The sequence below is a fragment of the Rhinolophus sinicus genome, chromosome 8 (assembly GCF_057876585.1).
Source record: "Rhinolophus sinicus isolate RSI-liver-muscle chromosome 8, RSI-T2T, whole genome shotgun sequence".
NCBI classification, from domain to species: Eukaryota; Metazoa; Chordata; class Mammalia; order Chiroptera; family Rhinolophidae; genus Rhinolophus; species Rhinolophus sinicus.
Window position 1 is genome coordinate 25,325,373 of NC_142508.1, and position 23,972 is coordinate 25,349,344.

The 23,972-nt window shown below is 42.0% G+C and overlaps 1 protein-coding gene across 3 annotated transcripts in view; it reads left to right on the forward strand.

The window, feature by feature from the left end:
- The window catches only part of CTTNBP2 (cortactin binding protein 2), a 134,803-nt gene that overhangs the window by 95,464 nt on the left and 15,367 nt on the right, over positions 1 to 23,972 (forward strand). For all 3 annotated transcript variants that reach the window (XM_074315676.2, XM_019743209.3, XM_074315677.2), the window contains 5 exons: positions 7,650 to 7,736; positions 7,817 to 7,916; positions 17,708 to 17,860; positions 18,039 to 18,226; positions 21,715 to 21,893. In XM_074315676.2, the coding sequence (XP_074171777.2) occupies positions 7,650 to 7,736; positions 7,817 to 7,916; positions 17,708 to 17,860; positions 18,039 to 18,226; positions 21,715 to 21,893 (707 nt within the window). The remainder of the gene's footprint in view (positions 1 to 7,649; positions 7,737 to 7,816; positions 7,917 to 17,707; positions 17,861 to 18,038; positions 18,227 to 21,714; positions 21,894 to 23,972) is intronic.

The following is a 23,972-nucleotide window of genomic DNA, read 5'->3' on the forward strand; positions in this document are numbered from 1 at the left end:
CCAAGGGTATGTTATCTTAGATGCAAAAAGACGGTAGATAGGTTTACCTAAGATAAAGATGGACCTTTGTCAAGAAAACTACAGGCTCAAGATATGACTACCTGCTACGACCTGCGTTTAGTTAGAAATATTTATGTTCAGACCATCCTATGTGGTTACTTTCGGTCTGAGTTTGCAGGGCTCACCATGCAGGCCTCCCCTGAGCTCATCAGGTGTAGCGTGTGGCCCCCTTTTTTGTCCACTCCATTGACTGGAATTTAGACACATGTCCATGCATGGCTGGCAAGTGTGGTCTTTTGCCAGGCAAGCCTGCTAATACTAGGCAGTTCTGTTACTAAATGGAAGAAGTAGGGTATGTGCTTATCAAGAGAAAGTGGCAGATTCTCGATATGAAATGGGTGAATTCAATGCTTTGTGTTTTTCCGGTAGTTATTACATGGCAGGCAACAAGCATAGTGTTTATGCGTATCTCATTTATTTATTCCTCAGAACATCCCTACGAGGTAGCTAATACCACCCACTTTATAGACAAGAAAACTGAAACAGAGAGAGTACAAATAGCCACAAGTCCACATATGAGTGAGTGATGAAGCCAGACTTGTGTTTCCCTGATTCGTACTGTGTCTGTGTGAGATTGACCTAACACTAATATTGATGGTGTAAACATTAAAGAAACAATCATTTTGCTTCCTGCCTTAAGTTGGAAAACAGTTTTTTAAAAAATAAATAGGTTTAGCTATGACCCTTTAAAAAGTTGTTTTGATTAACTATGAATTGATGTCTTTGTTCCAGATGAAAGGAAGCATTGAAAACCGTTCCACTGATCTTCCAGCCAGGCTCAAAGTTAGCTGCCCTGTGTCAGCTCCAGACTCAGCTACAGTAGCACAGAAACATTCAGAGGCTTTACATTGAGGAGAGATGGTGTTTTCTAAATTTGATACTTTCACTTTTTTCCTTGCTATTTGCTCTTCTTTCTCGAATGCACCAAAGTCAGCCTACGGGTTTTATACAGATAGGAAGGAGATCTGTCTCATTCCTTTGCTTAAGTGAAGGTTGAAGTTGTGTGACCAGCTGGTTTTCAGGAAAGTGAGCCTCAGGCTGTCAGTAGAGTCACTTCCTAAAACCATTTCCTCCCTCCTGCACCCCCATCCCCCCAGTCCCTGCCCTTCGCAGCTTCTCCATAGTGATCAAGGTTCTGGCTCAGAGCTTTCTTTCCATTAACCTGTTTAGATGACAAAGTGAATAAAGGCAGTGCAGCTGCGTCAGCCTTGACAGAGTCTATCTGTCAAGTGAAATGTCTACTAGTCACATTAGAGAGAGGATATTCCAAGTGCCTCCTAATGCATAAGACATACTTTCACTATCAGTGACCAACAAACCAGAAACTAAGTGAACACTGTTGTTAGCTTTCATCTCAATTTAATGAGTGTACGTAAAGGGCTTTTTACATCCAACAGTTAACTCTTGGATGAAGATAAAATATCATTCATTTCAACAATCACTTCAAAATGTAAAGTGACTGAGGCAACAGTATATTTAATGGCTGTCAGTGTTTTTTCTTCCATACAAGACTCTGGACCCCTTAAGGAGATACACCCGGTAGGAGGCATTTTTGTATCTTGTTTAGTTATTCAATTCAGTTGTTTGACAACTAGTTATTGAGAGCCTCCTCTATGCAGGCAGTTTTAGGAATGTAGGCGTTAGCTCTGTATAAATAAGATATATTCCCTAAATGCATGGAGTTTACATTCTAGTGGGGAAGACAGACAAAAACCAAATGAATAAATACATATAATGTGAGACCAGCACTAATTGCAAGTATAAAGAAAACTAGAGCCGGTAAGGAGATAAAGAGCCAGTGGAGGAGATGGCAGGAAGCGCTTTTGGATGGAGTTGGTAGGAAAGGCTTTTCTGTGGTGATGCATAAACAGGAGATGAGATGAAGCGAAGCCAGTAGCCCTAAGGATGGTGGTTAACATGTGGGACAAAATATCGAGACTGGCAGTGAGGTCAGAGCGAGGACCTGCTCATGCAGGATCACGACAAAGACTTGGAAGTTGATTCCAGGTGTGGTAGGAAGCCACTGGTGGGGTTTGAGCCAGCGTGGCACATCCACGTAGGGCCACAGTGATTATAGGCATGCCAGTGTGTCTGAGTTGTTGAAAATCTATACAACAGATATGCCAACCTGGTAATATCGGACTTCTAGTGAGTATTTATTACATTCCAAGCTCTGCTCTGATTGTCTCATTTAATCATCCTGTGCATTAGGTATGCCCTGTTTACAGGTGAATAAACCAAGACTCAAAGTCATTTGTCCAGGGTCCTCAGCAAGTAAGCTGTGGAAGCTAAGGAATGGAACCGAGATGGCCTCCCATTCTCCTGCATGTAACCGTAGTTCATACAAGTTACTAACCTAGGTTAAGAAAGAATTACAGTAACCAGTTTTTACTGTGTATATAAATGTGTTATATAAAAATGCACGTATGAAAGCCTTATGCAGAAAACCACATGGAGTGAAGACTTTAAATCAGGCTTTTAAAAAAATGATGTTATTTTTAAATGCTTTCATTCAAGAGTTAGAATCATACAAGTAAATTTCAAATCTCCATCCTTGAGTTAATAAGGAAATGTTTAACTTATTTGAGTTTTCAATCACTAATAACTTATTGTAATAGTTGAACTTAAATTCAAACTTTTCTCTTAGCTAATTGTCAAATTTTTGTTAGCTTATTCATAACTTTTTATTTTACTACTTCAGTGACTATGAGTGACTATTATACAAGAAAAATACATGAATAGATTGCCCTAATCTGAGCCCTATTTTAAAATGTGAGACTCCGAATCTCCCAGGACATGATTTCTGAGATTCTTTCACCTGTGGTCTGTCCACTCCAATACACACCACGCCAATCAGGAATCCCACTAGGATAGGCTACTTATTCTTCATACATTCCCCAAATAAATCTGCTGTGTTCCCATAAAAATGTCATAAATGATGATTATGTACCTAAGTCGGCCCAACAAAACTCCATCAACTCCTTGAGCAGACGAGCGAGTCCAGCCTGGTCTTTTCTGGGCGTGGAAGAGCTAGGATGGGTGAGGTCCCAGTGGAAGGAGGAGGCCAGTTCCCTGGTATGAGGAGGAAGTGGCTCCAACAGCAGTGACCCTGTGGCTCCCGTGGCTGTAGTGGAAGAAGATTCAGGCCCGTAGGGCACGTGTTCGCCCAGAGGAGGTCTGGGGCAGGAAGAGGCTGGGGGTCTGGGGCAGGAAGAGGCTGGGGGTCTGGGGCAGGAAGAGGCTGGGTGGTGAGAGAGGGTTACGTCCAGGAGTTATATAGAGTTTCATTTTTTTTAATAGCTATAATACCCAAATATTATAAATGTGGGCCTATCTTTATTTGAAGTTAATATCCAAGTCTGATCATGGCTTTTGCAGTTTCAGTAAGATGGTTTTTAAAAACAGAATATGTGTGAGTCTCTCTCTGTGAACTGTAATTTCTTTTGAATTTTATTATTCTCTTACACCTATTCACAGAGACTTCAGCAAATGGCTAACACCCTTTCTAACATGGAGGACTCCGGTTTTGAATCTCTGGATGCTGGATGTGCCAATATTGTTTGGGGGATTTTTGTGTGAATAAATTGACAGTAACTGTTATCTGTGGCTCTAAAGTCATGCAGGAAGTAGTTATTTAAAACTGAGTGTCAGAAGAGGACAGAATGAAAGTCCTAGCTACAAAGCCTGACACCTTAAGCTATAGCCATCTCGATTTTATTGGCTTGGTAAAGACCTTTTGTTTTTCATTCTTTTTTTGAGTTCAGCATCTCAGCACAACCTGACCTAAAACTACCTCAGGAAAGTGGAAGGTTTCCTCAGAGTGAAACTCCAAAGAAAAGGCCGAGTTTATTGCTTTAAAATAATGCCACAAGTCTGAAAGCTCCCTGCAGATGCCACAATAGCACAGTGGAGACAAGGCTTTATCCGGAGTTCCATTCTGCACAAAAACATCATGAAGGGGGAAAAAAAAGGGATAGATAGGCCTTTGTTGAGGTCATTGTTCCCATTTAGTCCTGAAGTCATTTGCCTCACAAAGCACTGATTGACATGTGATAAGAGCTTCCTGAATAGCTCTGAAGACACAAGAACGGAAGGGATTGGTACCAATTGTGATAATAAGGCCAGTGTCTCTTTACTAATAAGCAAAAATGTCACACTGGAAGTATAAACTAGGGTATACTTTGGACATCTACAATTCACCTTTTGGAAGTTAAGTTTGATTTTCTTTTTCAAAGAATAGATATCCTTCCAACACAAAATATTTACCTCCGGCCCCCAAGATCTGCCCGACTGGGTCTGCCTGCCCATTATCTACCTACCTATCTGTCTATCTTTAGAGCCCTCTGCTGGACACATGGAACATGATATTTATTATACCTCAGCTCTTGCTATTTGCAGAAATGTAAGGTGGTAATGCTAGAATAAATGCCCATGTTTTCTTGGTATAGCTTTGCATGTTTGCACCAGTCTCAGAGCAACAGGCTCCCAGAAATCATTTTTTTTGTGTGTGTTACTTTGTTTTTTTGGTTCAGAACATAAATGGTAACCAACACAACTACATCATTTGACGAGATAGAACAAAACACCGTTAACAAAATATTGGTAATAGCTGAAATGAGGAGAAACCTCCCAATGGAATGTGTGCATTGGAATGTATGAATAATCTGTACATTTGTTTTTCTCTTTATTTACTTATTTAGTTCACTTACTTATATTTTACCTTATTACAGAAGGGATATTAGCCTATGTGAACACAAAATGCTTACTGCTAGTGAATGGCCTTTTCAATGAAATTTTAAATTGAATGTTTCCTGCCTGTATTTTGTAAGAACCTACAGTCTGAGAACAAATGAGGTGTTGAAATTGAAGGCAGCTTATCTATGAAGCTGGGTTTCTTGCTGTAATATGATTTCAAAATCAGTCTTAACAAAGCATAGGTAGTTTGGCAGGGTATCTGCAATGAATCGAGCACTCTTATTTGCAGAAGCGAGACAAGATTAAATAGCAATGCTATTTGAAAACCTCAGGGGTAGAATATTCAGTAAGTCTTGAAAATCTGTATTCTGTTTCACTGGTGTGAAACAATCCATTCCTTGTAAGGGAATTTCTACCCCGTAAGTCATGGCAGTTTGGGATTAATTCAGAGAGCTCATGACTCCTGGTGTAAAATTGCACCTGACTAGCAGTACCTAACACACAATTTCCCACTGATGTACTTTTGAAAAGTGACAAAACTTCACAATGACAGAGAAAAATAGAACTGAGGTCTCCCTTTGGCAAGAATCTAGAAAATGTTGCCACTGCCTTTAGGGGCAAAAGGGCGTTTGGCCCACTTATTTGAGGCCTGTCAGAAATTAGGCAGGAAAATACTTTTATTACCCTTCTATTATCATCTTACTAATATTTTTAAAAAGCAAGATTTACAGCAGTTAGACAATTGGGCCTCTGTCCTTTACTGCGCAGTCTCTGCTTCTCACCGCCCTGTGATACTCTTCTCCACCCCCTGTCAACACAGGTCCTGCCACACCCTTTCAGAGATGAAAGCCCCTGGGGATGCCTGGGCAGGAAGTTGGTGGCTTCGGTGGGACTGCCACATCTGGGCAGTGTGTTATATGTGAGCGCTGGTACAGGAGGGTGGGAGAGCGTCTGTCCCTGGGCTCGGCCATCTTGTGGCTCCACAGCCTCACTGCCTGGAAGCAGAACCTCAGCTGAACTTTCTAGGATATTCTCTCTCGTGCCTGTGGGGACGTCCCAGTCCGAGTGTTGGTCCTTCCTGGCTCCCCTGTCATCGCTTGGCTCACAGACCCCCAACACCACCGAAACAACCCGGACCAGCCGTTGCTGGTTTCATCCTGTGGCTTTAGGGTGCTGACGCTGCTGGGCAGCTATAGCCACTGTCGTGTTTCCTCCAGCACGCTGGGGTCTCTGTTGCTGCCCTGGCCACAGTATGAGTCCTACGACTTCCTTTTTTGGAAACCTTAGCAATAGTGGAGTAGTATTTGAAATCAGAGAAAATCACTGCGGCTACCAGATATGTTGTCTTCCAGAGCCTGAAACCCAGTCCCAAGTTCACCATCAAGGGGCCGCTCTTTAGCTCATGGTCTGACACCTGGTGGTTAAGCCTGGTTTTCTTCCACCCCCAGGAGTTCCTCTAAGTATGTCTTGGTCTCTGTGGAGGCCAAAGCTCAAGTCTTAAAGGCCCCAGGTAAGGAAAGAGTTAACTCTCTATGCCAAGGGTTTGCCCTCAAACCTTCCTTTCATCTCCCCAAATCTGTGTCTCCCTGGTGAATCAGGGGCGCATTTACTGTCTTCACTGAAGTCCTCACCCTCAGAGATGTGGACTTCTGTGATCTCAAAGGGACAACCTCGTCAGAGCACAATAGGCAACCACAGCACAAAGATTCACATGCACGTGTATCCTCACACTGTCCCTTCCACAGCATAAAGGGAGAGCAAACCCTTTCGTGTTTACCAGTTCTGTAACTCTGGGTGGCTCAGTCTTCATACATGAGCTATATCCACTGTACCGGTTAGGCTGGCACTTCACCTGCCAGGGCCTTTTCTGCAAGATCTTCCCAAGAAGAAAGTTTCTGCCCGGCATGTGGACTGGGAGTGGGAGCTCAGCTCGGGGATGATGGAGCTGGGAGAATGACTTCACCTCCACCTCTTGTTCCAAACACCACTGTCTTTGCCCTTGTCAAAGGTCATGGGCTTTCTATCCCAGTGCATCTCTACATGTTCTCAGAAGAAATGTCATTATACATGAGGATTAAGATTTTTTTTTTAATGCTATAGATATCCAGGCAGGAGATTTTCTTTTATACAAAATAAAAGTGATGAGTCTCTACCTAGACTTCTTTGAAACACTGAATTCCAGAATGGAATAATATAGACAGTTGATCAAAGAATTTTATCCTCATCAAGATATCTTTTATGGAAAAAGTCAACAGAAAGATATTATCTGATATACAACAGTTATAAAAAGATTGCACTTGTATGTCCTTAAAAAGCACACATACACATACACACACACAACTTTGCAAAGAAAAAAGCTAGAAGGAAACATTTACAGTGGCTGCTTTAATGACTTCTATTCTGCTTCTTCATGTTTCTTTGTATTCTCCAAAACTCTCTTAATGAAATTCATTGCTGTTTTAATCACTGAAAAGTAAAATAAGTATTGGGAAATCTCAAACTGAAGAGCGTCTACAAGGGATAATAAAAAAGTTATAGAACATCTATAAGGGACTAAATATGCTAGGAATTATGCTCCCAGCTAACCTACTGAACCTCAACTGTAGAAAATAGGGAGAAGAAGGAGTGTGCTTTTTTATAAAATGCCATCGCTTGCTGGAAATATATAAATACTATGTAAAATACTTTATAAATGTATAAATACAACATTTGCCAGTCTTTCAAATTAAAATGAAAGACTTGACATGCACAATGAAAAAAGCTAATCCCTAAAGTGTTTTTAATCTTTTGAAAGGCCAAGGACAATCAGAAAGGGAATTTTACACTTGTGCACCACTGTGTTTTTCTCTTCTGTACTTAGCATTTTCACCTAAGATCTCTTGGTTTGTTACTAGGTTGAGCAATATCATAACGTCATCTTCCATGGCCCAGAAGGAAGCTTGCAAAACTACATAGCACATCAGCTTGCACTCTGTATGAAGGTATTGATTACTTGCATACGCTCTCTGTCTTTGGTAACTCGAATGTGTGTGGAACTAACGAGTCTGTTTCCTTATCACAGCACAGACAGACTGCTGCAGGATTCTCCTGTGAAATAGTGAGAGCCCAAGTGGATGCGAGTTTCTCCAAGGAACAGCTCGCGGACCTGTTCATCAGTAGTGGTAAGACCATTTCAGCAAACTGAATCGTGATAACCAGAACACGTGCTCATCAATGGTGCCATTAAAAGGAAATAAACTTTGTGGCTTGGGAATAAATTCAAGTCAACTTTTCGATTATTTAACAGCTATGGTATGAAAATTTCGGGCACTCAGGTGAACACTTGCAAAAAATTATTTTCATTTATATATCATTGCACCTGTTGTACATCCTGCATTTTCTTTTTTTTCATCTTTAGTTTATAACTCATTATCGGTTGTGAGCATGCTGTATAATTGGCACCAAAGGTATACCAAAGGGAGAGGTGGTGGGAGCCAGTCACCTCGATGGGACTGAGTATTGCATCACTGGTGCTGTTAGGTTGGTGCAAAAGTAATTGCAATTTTTGCAGTTATTTTCAACCTTTTAAATTGCAATTACTTTGGCACCAACCAAATATTTAGAACTGCACAGTGGCAATGGAAAGCATGTGGGTTATGGTAAATTTTATGATTATTCATAAATTCTCTACAACCAAGCAACCCTCACTACTGCACCTGGAGTGAACTGCTTTCTCCACCTCACCTTCAGTGTTCCATTGACTGGCACTTTGCAAATAGGTGTCATTATCTCCATTTCAAAGGCACAGAGGAGCTCAACTTGTCACAACTACATAGTGGCAGAACCAGGATTAAATGGTTTAATGTAACATTTTCATGAATTTTCTATCTTAAGCTTTATAGCTTAAGATCCCAAGCTTTATGGAGTTAGCAAAACTCTGCCTAGCAACTGTGACACAAACTGAAATGGACCAGACTTTAGTCTCCAAAGGCCTGGAGACAGAGAGCCCTGGGGAGGAGGTGACGGAGGGAGGCAGTTGCAAGATCCAGGAAGGACGATTTGAAAAGCAAATTCACATCTCCCTTTTAGGGGGTACTTCTCGTCTAGAGCCATGGTTTAGCGTGACATCTTGTAGCTGGGCCAACTGTTGACCAGACTTAGGAAGAAGGAAATGACCAGTAGTTCCTAAATCAAGAAATACAATTGAGAAGCAGGTTTGGGGAGGGGCTGAGGATTCCCAAACCTAGAAGCACGTTTTGGGGACAGAAAAATCCCACTAGAATCTGAGTGTTGCTGTTGTCCCCAGGCCAGCCATTGGCCAGATAACAGTGAAAGTTCCAGAAAGCTGTTTTCCCGGAAGATGTCACTAATAATAGCTCACATTTATTAAGCTCTTACTCTGGTAGGTGCTGCTCTACACACCCTGATTTATAAACATGAAACACCCGAGACAAGAGGTAAATCCCCTGCCCCAAGAGTCCACCGCTGGGACACAGGGTAGGAGCAGGATTCAGTCCTAGCATCTAGCTCCTGAACCTGACCCTCACCACCGCCAGCCAGCCACGCTTACACATTCATCTGTGTCAAAAGGTCTGTTTCCACCTTAGTTATATAACAAAAGCCCCCTGTAGTTTTTCACCTTTGCTTGTTTCATCTCAAAGTGAGAAGCTAAAATATTTCATTCTCTCCCTATCTGGTAGATTGCACCCACGGACTGAATTTTGCTTAAGCTTAGAGAGCTAAGAAAATGGGAGAGCAGTGAATTAGGTCATGAAGGATGGAAGGCGGATGACGCAGCTTTTCTAAATCTATGGGGAGCATCTTCGTAAAAAGAGCTCCTCCTGCTGATTTCTAAATTTGGCGAGTAGGCACAAGTCTTTTGATCCCTCACGCTTGAAACTCGGGTCTCATTGGCAGGCTTGAAAACCTAAATGTCCACCAGTGCCAACAAGCCCCATTATGGGGTGAACCAGGCTGGATGGGGCTGGGGGGAAGAGGAAGCATATCTCCACCCACCTGAGGGCAGCTCTCAGTTCCAGCAGCTTGTTGCTGGCAAAAGTGAAGTTCTGTGTCGTGAGGTCTCGTGACTTTAGGAAGAAGCCAGAAATCCAGGTTTTTCTGTGAAAATTTAGGTTTTGGTTCTTTCTGTGTTAACTATTTCAGTTTTGAAAGCGCCATGAGGACCACATAGAACCCCAAGGGCCTGTCATTCCTGGGCCCCGCACCCCTGCCCCACAGTCAGTCCATGTCCTGCCAAGTTGGTCTCAGTGTGCTTTGTCCATCTACCCCACTGGCACCATCTTCCTTTATGCCCCCTTGTCCGGTGTCTCGTCTACACGCCTGTGAATAGCTGTTCCGCCTCCTGCCTCTCCCTTAACATCCATCACAGGCCCCAAGACCCTGATTAAAAGTTCTCTGTGATTCTTGCCTCGACGTCCCTCCATTGCCATTCAAGGTCTTCCGTTCTGGGACGTCGATCCACCTGCTTTGCTTATCTGACCCCTTTTAATTTATTTTTGTATCGAGATATAACATTGTGTATGGTTATGGTGAGAACATTTAAATTCTACTCTCATAGCAACTTTCAAGTATATAATAGTGTATTGTTAACTTTGTCGCCATGCTATTAGATCCCCAAAACTCATTCATTTTATAATTGGAAGTTTGGCCAACATCTCTTCATTTCTCCCACTACCACCCCTCCACCCAGCCCCTGCCAAGCACTGTTCCACTCTCTGTTTCTATGAGTTCAGCTTTTTTAGAATTCACAAGTGAAATCACACCCCGTATTTGCCTTTCTCTACCTGACTTACTTCACTTAGCATAATGCCCTCAAGGTCCATCCATGTTGTCGCAAATGGCAGGATTTCCTTATTTCTTATTGCTGAATAATATTTCATTGTGCTTGTGTGTGTGTGTGTGTGTGTGTGTGTGTGTGTGTGTGTGTGACGTTTTCTTTATTCATTTATCTGTTTCTAGACAACTAGGTTGTTTCCCTGTCTTGGCTATTGTAAAAAATGTTGCCGTGATCATGGATGTGCAAATAGCTTTTCGAGATGTTGATTTCCTTTCCTTTAGATATATACCCAGAAGTGGAATTTCTAGTAGTTCTATTTTAAATTTTTTGAGGACCCTCCATACTGTTTTCCATGGTAGCTGCATCAATTCCCACCAACAGTGCTCAAGGATTCCCTTTTATCCACCTCCTTGCCAACACTTATCTCGTGTTTTTCTTTTTTTAGTTAAAGTTTATTGGGGTGACAATGGTTAGTAAAGTTACATAGGTTTCAAGTGTACATTCTGTAGTACATTAGCTATATATCACATTGTGTGCTTACCATCCAGAGTTAGTTCTCCTTCCATCACCATATATTTGACCCTCTTTATCCTCATCTACTACCTCTCTCCCCCTTACCCTCTGGTACCACTAAACTATTGTCTGTGTATCAATCTTTATTTCTTTTTTTGTCTTGTTCCTTTTTTGCTTTCAGTTTTACATCCCACATATCAGTGAAATCATATGGTTCTTGACTTTTTCTGTCTGACTTTTTTCACTTAGCATAATAATCTCAAGATCCATCCATGTTGGCACTATTTCATCTTTTCTTATGGCAGAATAGTATTTCCTTGGGTATTACCTCTTGTGTTTTTGATGATAGCCATTCTAACAGGTGGTAGGTGATAGCTCATTGTGATTTTGATGTGGATTTCGCTGAAGATTAGTGATTTCAAGTATCTTTTCATGTATTTGTGTCACCACTTCTAAGTCTTCTTTGCATTATGTGACTCTTTTTAAAGATGTCTGAGCTCCAGCAGTATATGGTGTTTCTTCCTTACGTGTCCTTTGCGTTTCCACTCTCCAGGTCTTTGTTCATGCTGTAGCTTTCATCTATAATTATAGAGTAAATACCCAAACTCCCACACACACACACTACAATGACCACATGGCAGGTACTATGCAAAGTACTACAGTACTGATTAAAATAGATGTGGTCTCTGCCCTTCTGGAAATGATGGGGAAAGTCCCTGTTAAAATGCTCTAAGCACACCTCAAATGAAGGCTTCTCTGATCTCTCCGGTGGTGACAGCTCCCTTCAGTGAACAGCAGTGGACTCTGTTTATACCTCCGTGCCCACCTAACTATAGGTCAACGCAGTGAGGGCATTATTTGGGCTTTTGCCTCAGCCCACACACATGTTGTATTGCGACTTCCTTGAAGGCTAGTAATGTAGCTTATTTTTGTACTTCACCTTGCACACTGATTGCCAATGATGATTTGCTGCATAAATGAGCGAATCGCCTGATACCAGAAATTGCATGGGCAAAGGAAAAGAGGGTGCTTGTCATATTCAGGTGTCAGGAAGTAGAAGACCTTGCTTGGAGTGGAGATAGGACGAAGTATGATTAGAGCGTGTAGGAGTTGGTATTGGAGTAGTTGGTGATAGGGCATAAAGATAGAGTTAATTGGATTTGGAAAATGAAGTATTTTTTTACTTTATTTTTAATTGAGATATAATTGATAATAGCATATTAATTTCAGGTATACACAATAGTGATTCAATATTTGTGTGTACTGCAAAATGATAGCCACAATAAGTCTAGTTTACATCCATCACCATACATAGTTTAACATTTTTTTTGTGGTGAGGAGCTTTACGGTCTACGTTCTTAGCAACTTTCAAATATACAATACCGCATTATTACCTATAGTCAGTATGTTGTACATTACATGAAAAATGAAGCTTTTGAACAGTAGACTGAGGCCAAAAAATCTCCTCTAACTACTTTCTTATGTAGGAAATGGTGTGTCATCTCCAACTATAAAATAATTTTTGTTCTGCATTTGGCTCAGTAATTTATGAGCATCAAGTATCTTCTTTCTCTGTGTAATAACAAGACGAAGACACAAACACGAGGCTCATCAGCTGAGACCTTGAATGCAGGTACCCAGCTGGCAACCTGAACATGCCTTCATTCCTTGGTCTTCCTTCTTCCCCACACTGATCAGTCCTGAGTTCTGTTCAACCTGCTTCCTGTATCTCATCTCCACCTCCTGCTTTCCATTCCCCCTACCAACTCATTTCTGTCTCAAGAAACTGCGAAGTCCTCATCACTAACCCTTCTTATTTGCTCTGGACTCATGCACCCCCTTCTGGGACTTCCAAAGGGCTCAGTCTGTAATACAAGACTGCTCACGATGGATCCCTGTTCTTAGACTCCAGTGGTTCCAGAGTAAAACTTAAGTTCTCCGATTGTTATGTTAAGAACATCACGGTCTGGACTCCAACTGACCTTGCCCTTGCTGTTGTCCACTGTCATCTCCTAAAACTCAAGTGAGCCAAAGGGAGAGCTCCATCAGTGGGTTGGTGTCACTTCCTTGGTAGTGCAAAGCAGGGGGTGTTCTTTTGGTCAAGAGGTGGAGAAGTGTCGAGAGTGGAGAGGCAGAGATCTGGGGGAGGGAAAGCGGACTCCTAGGTGGTTCGACCCAAGCTTTCAGAATACCGAGAGGACAGGAATTATCCGTCAGTTACTCTCTTGCTTCTTGAAACAAGAAATTAAATTGATCAATTTATATTTCTGCAAGTGAGGAACACATTGAGTCATAAGGTATTCTACATTTATTCCTGGTTTTGAACCATGTTTTCTCTAAAAAAGATTTAAACTACTTGGATTGGGCTTGGGTTCGAATGTTGAGTTTTATCATCCATTGTGTACAGCACGTATACTGGGGGTGCCAAAAAAATGTATACACACAACTTGTGTTCATCTTTTGTTATCAGTATATGTTGAGTACTGCAATTTTAATACAGTTTTTTTCCTTTCTTAAAATTTGTATACATTTTTTGGTACCCTCTGTATTTATTTGTTCCTCTGCGTCTCTGTAGAAGAAAGCCATTGAAAAGAATTACAGTTAGTAAATAAAAGAAATGTAGGAGCAAAAAAATACAAGAAGGAAGAATAGCAGATGTATTATAAATAAGTAGCTTGAAGAATTTAGAATGTACGTGGACGTTAAAAATGGTGCCAATGAAGAAAAGAACATAGCAGAAAAGAAGACTTCAAAAAGAATGACAGCACTTACACTGGCAAAGGTTACTGTGTGCGTACTTTAAAATACCATCTTCCTTCTCATATTGCCTTTCGTGAGACAGTCATGCCACGTACCTCTGCTGTTTGGTTAGGAGGGTATGACCGTGTATACAGTTGGGTCCAACTTTGCCTCAGTGTAAGGTATGCTGTTAAGTTAGCATGAGAGATACTTTTTAAAATTACATGTGACAATAAGTGGTTTAAAAAAAAACACAGAAACATAGATTGGTATTCTAAGGTAATATTTTGAATTCCTGAGAGAACTTTCCTTTTTTGAAGTAACGAAAGTGGAATTACTGTAATAATAGGAGGAGAATGTGTTCACTGGAGTCTACGTAATGGAGTTGACCTTGTTGGACCCTGCATTACCTACAGGAGGCTCATTCAAGGTTTGCTCCTTCTCCTCTGAACTCTCAGAGCCGTGGCCCTGCAGAGCCTTGTTTTAAGTGGACAGTGGAAAGGGTGAGAGCTCTCTGTCCCCAAGGGGAAGATTTTGGACTTGGGGTCACTTTAGACTCAGGAGTTCGGATTTAACTATAAATGTGATATGTTGAATACTTTCAAACAGTGAGTGTTGCTCTCGGACTCACTGTCTAGAACGTTTAATGCAAGGGTGTACCACCCTGAAGTATAGCCCTGAGCTCAGACAAGGGGGTGTCAGACTGCCAGCCTGCAGGAGAGGAGCAGGGCTGACATAGCCTATAAAGTTGGAAGGAAAAAAGACAGAAGTAGATACGTTTCAGAAATCAGGCTTTGAAGTAGCACAAGGTGAAGGGAATCCGAATGGCTGGCTTTCTGGCATCAAGCCTGGAGTCTCCAGCTGTAACCTGTGGTGGGAAGACTCTGCTCATCTCCATAAACCCCGATCAGAGGCTGCTTTATCCTCCAAACGGGAACCTGTACTGACTTCCTGCTTCTGTGGTTGGTTAATATAGACCTGAAGCTATGCTGAATGACCTGAATGAGACACATGCTATTTCTCAACTAAAATGAAACTTGCCTTTGGACCAACTTTTTAAGGATGAACTTAAGTGGTCAGATGCACAAGTAGGTATTACTGAGAAACTGAGGACATGAGGCTGGCAGTGTTGAAGGCAAAGCTTTTCACTAGGTAAACCCAGCCTATTTGACCCTTGATTGGTACCCTATGGGAGACCAAGATAAACAAAGGCGGTACCCATGAGAGACCAATCCACCTGCTATGAACAGCCCTACCTAGGGCACAGACTGTCCATTAAATGTGGGATTAATTAAGTCATCAGCAAAACAGTCCTTGCTTGTAGACCCAAGAGAAGGAGTTTGCTGTGTTTCTCCTAGAGACCTGCACTCCTATAAACTCATCTATTTTATCTGCAACCTGAGTCCTCCCTGGCTGCTCTCATCCCTGTGCCCCATCACTGCTGGGCGTCTCTGAGGGGTACCTGACTCATCAGGCACATCAAGCCTGAGACATAAACTAGCACCCACCCTGCCCTCTGCTCCATTCACTGCACTGCCTCTTCTGGTGGCAACTCCAGCTGTCGCTGGTGCTTCCTCTCCTTCCTTCACTTCAGCGGTAAAAGCCTATACGTGTATTCTCCTGTTTCTTTCCTCTCCAGACAGTTCTTCATATCCAAGCGAAATCTCAAAGCAGGAGGCAAACCCTTACAGATTTCCCCCAATTCCCACAGCTGGTCATTTGTCCCTCCCGACATGCCATTCTGGGTCTCTCACTTTTCATTTGTGGTTTCAGATCAGCAAGTGTCCTTCCAAGCTGCACACAAGATGCCCAGGCCCAGCAGACCCTGGGGATGGGTCCCAGGTGCTCGTACTGTGCCGCCTGGGGCAGGACGCAGCCTGCAGTGCAGCCACCCGCAGCTCTGGCTGCCTGAACCCATTCCACTGTGTGGTGCCAGCCCAGGCTCCTAAGCAGCCCTGAGTGGAGCAAGGTCTCAGCTTGGAGATCACCATCGGGCCACTCTCAGCTCTTCTGGCACTCTGCACTGAGCCCTGCCCAGCCTCCATTCTCTGCCTATGCCATTGCTTAGACCTGGAAAGCCTTCCCCTCACCTGTCCATCTATTCCAATGCCATTCCTCCTAATAGGTCCAGTTTCAAATGCCACCCACCCCCATTAGAGTCAGTCACCTCCAGTATGCTACAGCCTTAGCACAGGACATGCAACGAGGAGCACTGGGTACAGTTCCTGCAGAGACATGCTACTGGACGCAGCCGCTTTAGAGCCGCTGCAACTAGCCAGACACTGAACACAAATCAGGGGAAACCTGGAAACCTTCAGTCCTTAGGTAGAGGAAAGCAAATGCATAAACCATTCGTCCTGGTCTGTGTTTAATTTCTGGTCTATTACTTTATCGTCGTTGTTTTAACAAACTATACATTTATTATACTTCCATAATAAATGTATTTCTGGAAGAACATTTGAACCCTGAGAAACATAGTATTTTAATACTTTTACTGAATAACTGTGTTGAAGGGGATCCAGAATACAGAATAAACTAGTGTAACGGCCCCCACAAATACAACTAAATTGAGAGGTAGCTGTTACTATTTCTAGTCTTCGAATTTTTAAAGCTTCGCAGCATCCAGAAAAGCTATTTCAGTCTCAAGAAATTCATTTCCAATGTTCAAGGAGTTCTTTTGAAAGTGGAAGTACATTATAGCTATAGGGACAGGAAGGAATGGAGTATAACATACTAGCATGAGTATTTGTGAAAGGTAGAATACAGTACTTGGCAGAATTACTCAAGTATTTCAAATTGATCTTCTCAAGGATAAATGGGCTAACACTGCGGCTCTTGGAATCTTCTAAACAATTAAAAAGTCATTTTTTAATTAATTCACTGGTATAGTGGAAGTAAAATACTATATACATTTTAACTAAAATATTAACATTTGAGTGCTTCACAGATGTGAGGCACTGTTTCAAGTACAGTAATCTTCCATTTACTTCTCATCTTTCATTTGGGATTGATACACAATTCTGTTTCCCTCCCTTTAGTGGGAGAAGCACTGAAATAAGACTCAGGGGTCCTAGATTTTAGTCCCTTGTTACCACTGTTCTGAAACCTTAGTCATGTCATTGAAACCTTGCTGAGATCTGTAAAATAAAAGGAGGGGTCAGCTTATCTCACTGAGGTTCTGTCTCTGTCATTTCAGGAATATCTTATACATGTGTAATTTAAAGGTTATTTAAGGCGCTTGGACCTTTGTATCATGAAATGTACATCTATAAAATGCATACTGCCTATATTTATAGATCAATGACTAATTTAAAATAAAATCACCATTTGACCACTGACCGGGCCAAGAAATAGAATATTCGCAGCTTCCAGAATGCCCACGTGCCCTTCTCCTTGTTCAGTAACCCTTCCTTCTGTAGGTAATGATTCATCTGTCCTCCGTGACAATCATCTCTTTGCTTTCTTTATAGTTTTACTACTTATATATGAATCCCTGAATTATATGTATAGTGTTGCCTGTGTTTGAGCTTTACATGATAAAATCACATTGTACATAAGCTTTTGAGGTTTGCTATTTGTTGTTGTGACAGTCCTCCGTGTTGTTGCTTGTGGTTGTCGCTCACTTTCACACTCACGGAATGCATATGCTTCTATTGATTTATCATTCTGTTGGTGGTGGATGTGGGGTCGATTCTGTCAGGATCTGTTATGGAGCTGGTGTTGGATCGTTTTGTGTGTGTCTTCACTGGAATACACAGAGACACACTGTTTGCCAGCGTCCTTACACTTACTCACCAGCAATCTGAGAGCACTCCCATTGTCACACATTTGCCAGTACTTTGTATCTTCAGACTTTGTAATATTTGCCAATTCAAACAGGTTTTTGGAAAAGCGTGAATCACTGAATTTTGTTTCTAACCACAGCATGTCTGATCCCAGTGAAGCAATCTCCTGTGAACAAGAAAATCATCATCATTTTAGAGAATTTGGAAAAATCTTCCTTGTCTGAGTTATTGGGGGACTTTTTGGCACCTCTGGAGAATCGCAGCCCTGAAAGCCCCTGTACTTTTCAAAAAGGTAAAGAGTGGCCAGACAAGACCATGCTAAGCAGCAAGCCCCCGGGACCCTTCTGTCCTTCCTGTTCCCCCAAGTCCACGTGACACTTGACACTCATCTCTCTCTGACTTATTTTCACTTGGATTTGTCCTGTGTTGTGGCTTGCTGAGCTTGGACTGTTGCTTCTTGTCTGTTTTAGGAAACGGAATGTCGGGATGTTACTACTTTCACGAGCACTGCTTCCTGATGGGCACCGTGGCCAAGGCGTGCCTGCAGGGCTCTGACCTGCTAGTGCAGCAGCATTTCCGCTGGGTGCAGCTGCGGTGGGACGGTGAGCCCATGCAGAGCCTGCTGCCCAGGTTCCTAAGAAGGAGAGCTGTGAATAAGGTAACCACCCGCGGCTGCGGCCTGGTGCTGGGAGCGGGGCTGTGGTGTCCGGAGACCTGGGCCCAGCTCTGCCATTTATTTACTAACTGTGAGGCCTTGGGCAGGGGCAATTTTTGGATATTCAAAGGTTAAATAAGATAACACATGTAAAACCTATAACAGTGTCTCAACAGACTGTCAGTAATGTAAAACCCGTAACAGTTTCTGGACTATAGTAAGTTTTTTAAAAAAAGCAAATATGTTTTACTGTGATGAACTGTTCTTAAAGAGTTTCACCAAGTTCTAAATGCTGTAGGAAGCTAGACAGAAAATTAATCACCCTTCTTAAGGAAGAGCCATTGCTTTCCTGGGGACTTCAGGACATAAGCCATCCGCTTAAGCTCCTTTTAACATACGGCTGTCACACTGGCTGTAGTAAATATCGAAAAGTCACATGAAAAATTAGAATTCTGTATCTTTTGACGCATTTTTAAGAGTAGCACTAACTTTCATTGATTCTTAAGAATAATAAAATAGATATTCTATATCCTCCCAAATAAAAAGTTAACTTAAGGCTGACCGAATCAAGTACATTACTATTTAATGTAATATTCTTAATTTGAACCAGTAGCTGAGTGTGATGGTGGACTTGAAGTAGAGTTTGATTTCGCGTGATTTTTACATTTAATCCTGCACAATGGGTCCACCATCAGCCCAGTACAGTAGTACCTCAGTTTTCGAAAGCCTCCGTTGACGAACATTTCAGTTACGAATGCCATGAATTTTATGGATCTATGGTATCATTAGATAGTAAATTCATGCTAAATTTGCAGTTTTGGGGGTTGATTTCTAAAGTCTGGAACGGATTCTTCCATTTTGCATTACTTTCTACGGGGACACTGTGCCTCGGTTTTCGAACGTTTCAGAACTCGAACCGTCTTCCAGAATGGATTACATTTGAAAACCGAGGTATTGCTGTATTTTAAGCTGTAAATAACATGATACTCCACTGTTCACTGCTTTACTCAAATGGGCTTTTCCCCTTCACGTAACCAAAAGGCGTTTGCTCAGCCCCTCCGCCATGTCAGGTCCAGGTCTGGGGGAGTCTCTCCACCTTCCCTTAAGACTGCGGGATGTCAGGCACCACACATTCACACAAACATGTTCGAAAGCAGGAAGCAGGTGCTGCGGGGGATACAGCTTTGGCAGTCTCCTGCTCAGGGAGGAAAGCATCTTTTTCTGAGGCTCCCAGAGCAGAAGCCGTCCTCTTCGTGTTTTATGAACCGGAACTGGTTTCATGCCCATCCCTCCACCCCAGACTGTGGCCAGCCCAGCTGTCCAAGGTCAAAGGTCTCCAATTGTAGAGTATGTGAGTGCACATGCGCTTGTGGTGGGGGGCAGGGGAGGCAGTTGGAGGGTGGAGTGTGGCTCAGACTGAGTTTGGTTCTCACTGAACAGTGCTGGCTCTCCTGTTGAATTAGTATCCAAAAGTTGTAATTTAATCAGAGAAATCTTCTGCCCCAAGCTATGTTAAAGTCAGTGGGGCGTCATAAATTTATGCTTTTGACCAAAGCATGGCCCTTGTGTGACCTCAGCCAGTAGAAAAAAAGGTGAGGTAAAGACAATCATAGGTCTGTAGCTTTTCAAATTACTAATACTTCCATTAACTTCGTTATTAATATTTAAATTACTTTGCCAAAAACAAAATATCACATAAATAATGGCCAGATACCATTTTCTTTTCTTAAAGACTATTTTTCAGAGTAGCTTTAGGTTTACAATGAGATTGAAAGGAAGATAGAGATTTCCCGTATGCCCCTCCCCCACACAGGCTTAGCCTCCCCCATTACCATTGTCACTCATCAGAGTGGGACATATGTTACAAGGATGAACTGACGTTTACACATTAATCACCCAAAGTCCGTAGTTCACCTAAGAAAGAATAGGGAATGCAGCATAGATTTGTGTCATCCTTGCAGAGGAGCCATGCTGGTCTTTGGAAGGTACCAGGCTTGTTCTATAGATGGGGCACGATTTCAGGTGAAGTGGACCTCCCCTCTCCCACTCTCTCTGGTAAACAAAGTTTGAAAAAGATTGGTTTTACTTATTTGCAAAGGAGAGTTCCAAGCTTGAAGTTCTCCTCTCCATTGTGTTTGGGAATGAGGATGTGGGGTGTGCTGTGAAGAACAGAAAGGGCAGTAAAGGATAATGCATTTCATTCACCGAGAACCACTTCAAGTGGGTTAACAGAAGGGACTCCTGGGGTACGTGTATGACGGGAATTAATGACCTCTGCAGATGGCAGGAATCTTGGAACTGCAGAACAGAACCAAGTCTTTGGGGCACTGAGCAGAGCACTGGCCCTTGATCTTAATTTCTTCTTCCAATCCTTAAAGGGACGTAAGTAAACAGAACTTTAAGGGCAATACCAGGCTTCCTACTAGTATTTTTTAAATATAATTTTATTGGTAGAAAATAAATATTCAACCACCATTGTAATACATGATCTCATTCTTGCTGGAAAAATATCAGAGAAAGTAAAAGAAATATGATTGTTCTTTTTAAGAGAAGGGAAATATGATAACAGATCCCAAAGCCATGTATAATACTCATATTTTAACAGAGCTGCTGGTAACACTGAGACACTCTTTCATTTTTACTTCACCAAATAATATCCCTTCTTGTAGGACATACCGACATTTGCAGATTGTCCCCACTTTAATATCATAATTACTTGGTAAAGCAAAGATTGATGTGAATCTCGTTTCTTATAAATGCAGAGTTAATTGCAATATTTGACTTCTAAATGGTTGAGGGCTATTTCTTCTCATGGTAAATAAATCTTTGTCTTTTCTGAACCCTCTGTACTCCAAAAAGGGACTTCATTTTATAAAATACAATTCTAAAATGAATTGCTGTCATCAAACCATGTGTGTTATACAGTATTTAACATTTGCACATTTTAAAATTTGAAAACAAATTTCTTCATGCCGGTGGAGCTCTGTACATTTTGATGAAATTGGCATTTTATCTGAGACCTTCCTTGTAGAAAAATTAAAATTAATATAAGGTGAACATGACACATGGTGCCATGTACCATCTTATCACCCCAAATATTCAAATATTTAATGTCATTTTTTTATTTCATTCAAAATCAGTTTATGAACAAGGCCCTGTGAGGACCATTGTATGCATGTGAACAATGATTTCTTCCAGAACTGATGTTTCAGAATTCATCTAAGGTTTCTATTTAGTCTCCTTAGCACTCTGTTGTGTCTGAACCCTTTCTTTTCATGTAACAAGCTGCAGACGTGTGCTAACACTCATGAGAGTGTGTGTTATTACAGCTATCCCTCCTTCACCCCAAGGGATGATAAAATCAAATGCCACCCTATTTTATTTTATAGTTTTAAATGTTTATATGTGTAATTTTGGACTGTTAAAAACAAAAGGGGAAGAAAGCACTGTTCTAAATCAAGCCCCCTTGTTCCGCCTCCCTGTCTCTCTAGTTCAGAGGTCAGGTGCCCTCTCCCTGTGATCCCGTGTGCAAAGCAGTCGACTGGGCTGCAGCCGTCTGGCGCCAGCTCAACTCCTGCCTCACCCGCCTTGGCACACCTGAAGCACTTCTGGGGCCAAAGTACTTCCTGTCGTGTCCTGTCGTCCCAGGGCATGCCCAAGTGACGGTGAAGTAAGTGTCGCTTCTTATTTAAAATAGAGCCATGGCCAGTTTGGGGCATGTGGCAGTGAGAATGCTGAAGGGGCTACCTCATGCCCCCTCCTGTCGTCAATGTGGAATATTAGACCTCTGTGTTCCTGTCAGAGGGCAATGTGCCCCGCCTGTTGGGTAGCTCCTAAGGGAACTGTTTTTACTAAGAACTAGATAGCAGTTTCCTCTGCTATAAAAGCCTCATCAAAGTCTAGTGCGACATGCTGTGCAGTGTCTCCTGGCGAAGGCCCACGTGAGAAATTCAGTCAAGTGACCTGTCACCAAACAAAACCAAAATCTTACGTTCCGCCAATGAATTAAAAATATTTCTCCATTATTAACGAGACTTATGTACTTGCTATGTTTTCCTTTGTAGCAGTTTATGAGAACAGACATGTAAACAGTAAGGTTAATGAAATAGAAAATCAGGAGGAAATTGAAAGGAGGAAAACAATCTGTCACAATCCAGCTTAGTAAGGGTTTTGTGATTAACTGTTAGCTTCGATTCTGCAGTTTGTGGCATCTTGGGCAGAAATCCATTTTGGTAAGCAGGGGATGCAAATAATATATCTTCTCTATTGTAAGACAAACTGTTAATTTAATAACAGCTGATTGAGGGGAAGGAAGAATTACTATGTTAAAATATGCACAGCATTTTCTTGCTATAGAGCAGAAACACATTTATTCATGTAATTAGCCCTTCTTTATCATCATTGTTATCATTAAATTTAAGCCTTTTCACACCCAGAGTCTCAGGCATCTTAGGAGCCAATTTTGGCCTTTCCTATCCGGAGCACAGTCATTGTCAAGAACTCTAAGATTTTTACCCTCTTTGCAAGCTGACAAGTGAGCCTGCCACAGGTCCAGGTGCTGGGTCAGCAGCCAAGGACCGAGTATGCCCCGCACAGCCGCAGCCCAAGCTTCAAATTCGCATTGGTTCCCTTAGCTCCTCGGGTCGCTGGGGAAATGCCCAGCGACCCAGGTGGATCAGGCTTTGATCACAGCTGTGTAACTCTGAGCTTGGGTATCCCCAGGCTTCTAAAGAGGGTGCTGTCGGGTCTGCTCCCCCTTTGCTGTGGAAGAGACATTACTTTCACTCTCCTGGTCAGGAAACACATCTGCACTCTGCTCCAGGAGACACTGTCTCTATCTACCTAGGCTGCTTGCTCTCTCCTAACAGCCTTGCAAAGTTAGTTCAGAACAAAAGCTGACTTAAGATGTACAGAATGTCATGGAGAATTGTCTCCCACCAGCCATATTAAGGAACTGTTTTTTAAAAAACAAACAAACAAAAAAACAATGCTCACCATCTTGACCCCTTTGGCACTTTTAGAAGTAACTGTGCAAGTGGCTCCTGTTGTAGAATAGTGGATTTTTTTTCTATATTCTCTGTTGTAGTTTTGTGTGTTTTTTTGTTGCTGTTTTTTTTTTTTTTTTCTTGAATTACGTATCACTAGACAGAAACAGAGAAGCTTACAACAGATAGATGCTTGACACCTGGGTAAAAGTTTTAACAGTCTTGAAAGGTTTATGCCACTGATAGCTTTGAAACTTTCCCATTCTGGGAGATGTGGTCTTGTCTCTGTAGCCTTTAATCTCATTAACTGTTTTTTAATGCTACAACAAAATGTAATCTTTTTTAAAGGAATTTTGATTGGTACAGTATACTCCAAACTTGAGTAGAAGTCCTGCTGCTACAGCTGTGAATGCAGAGGTCCGGCTGAGGCAACAGCTGGTTTACCTGTCCATTTCTGCATGGCTGAGCCCTCCCCTGTGGACACTGAGCCTTGGGGCAGGCATATTTAATTTGCCAGTGATTGTTAGAGGTATCCCAGTTCCAGAAATGTTAAAATATATGTGTGTGTTATTAAGGAAATGTGGTAAATAAGTTCAGGCTATTTAGACACAGACTTTCAGGAAATCTATTTTCCAGACTCCTGTCTGTAAATTTACCTCCTTTCCATGTATTTTATTCATGTGCTCATCCAACACACACTCAAACATTGATTCCTGCTCTCAAGGATCTTATAAAGTAAAAGAAGAGGGACATGCAAGCAGTCA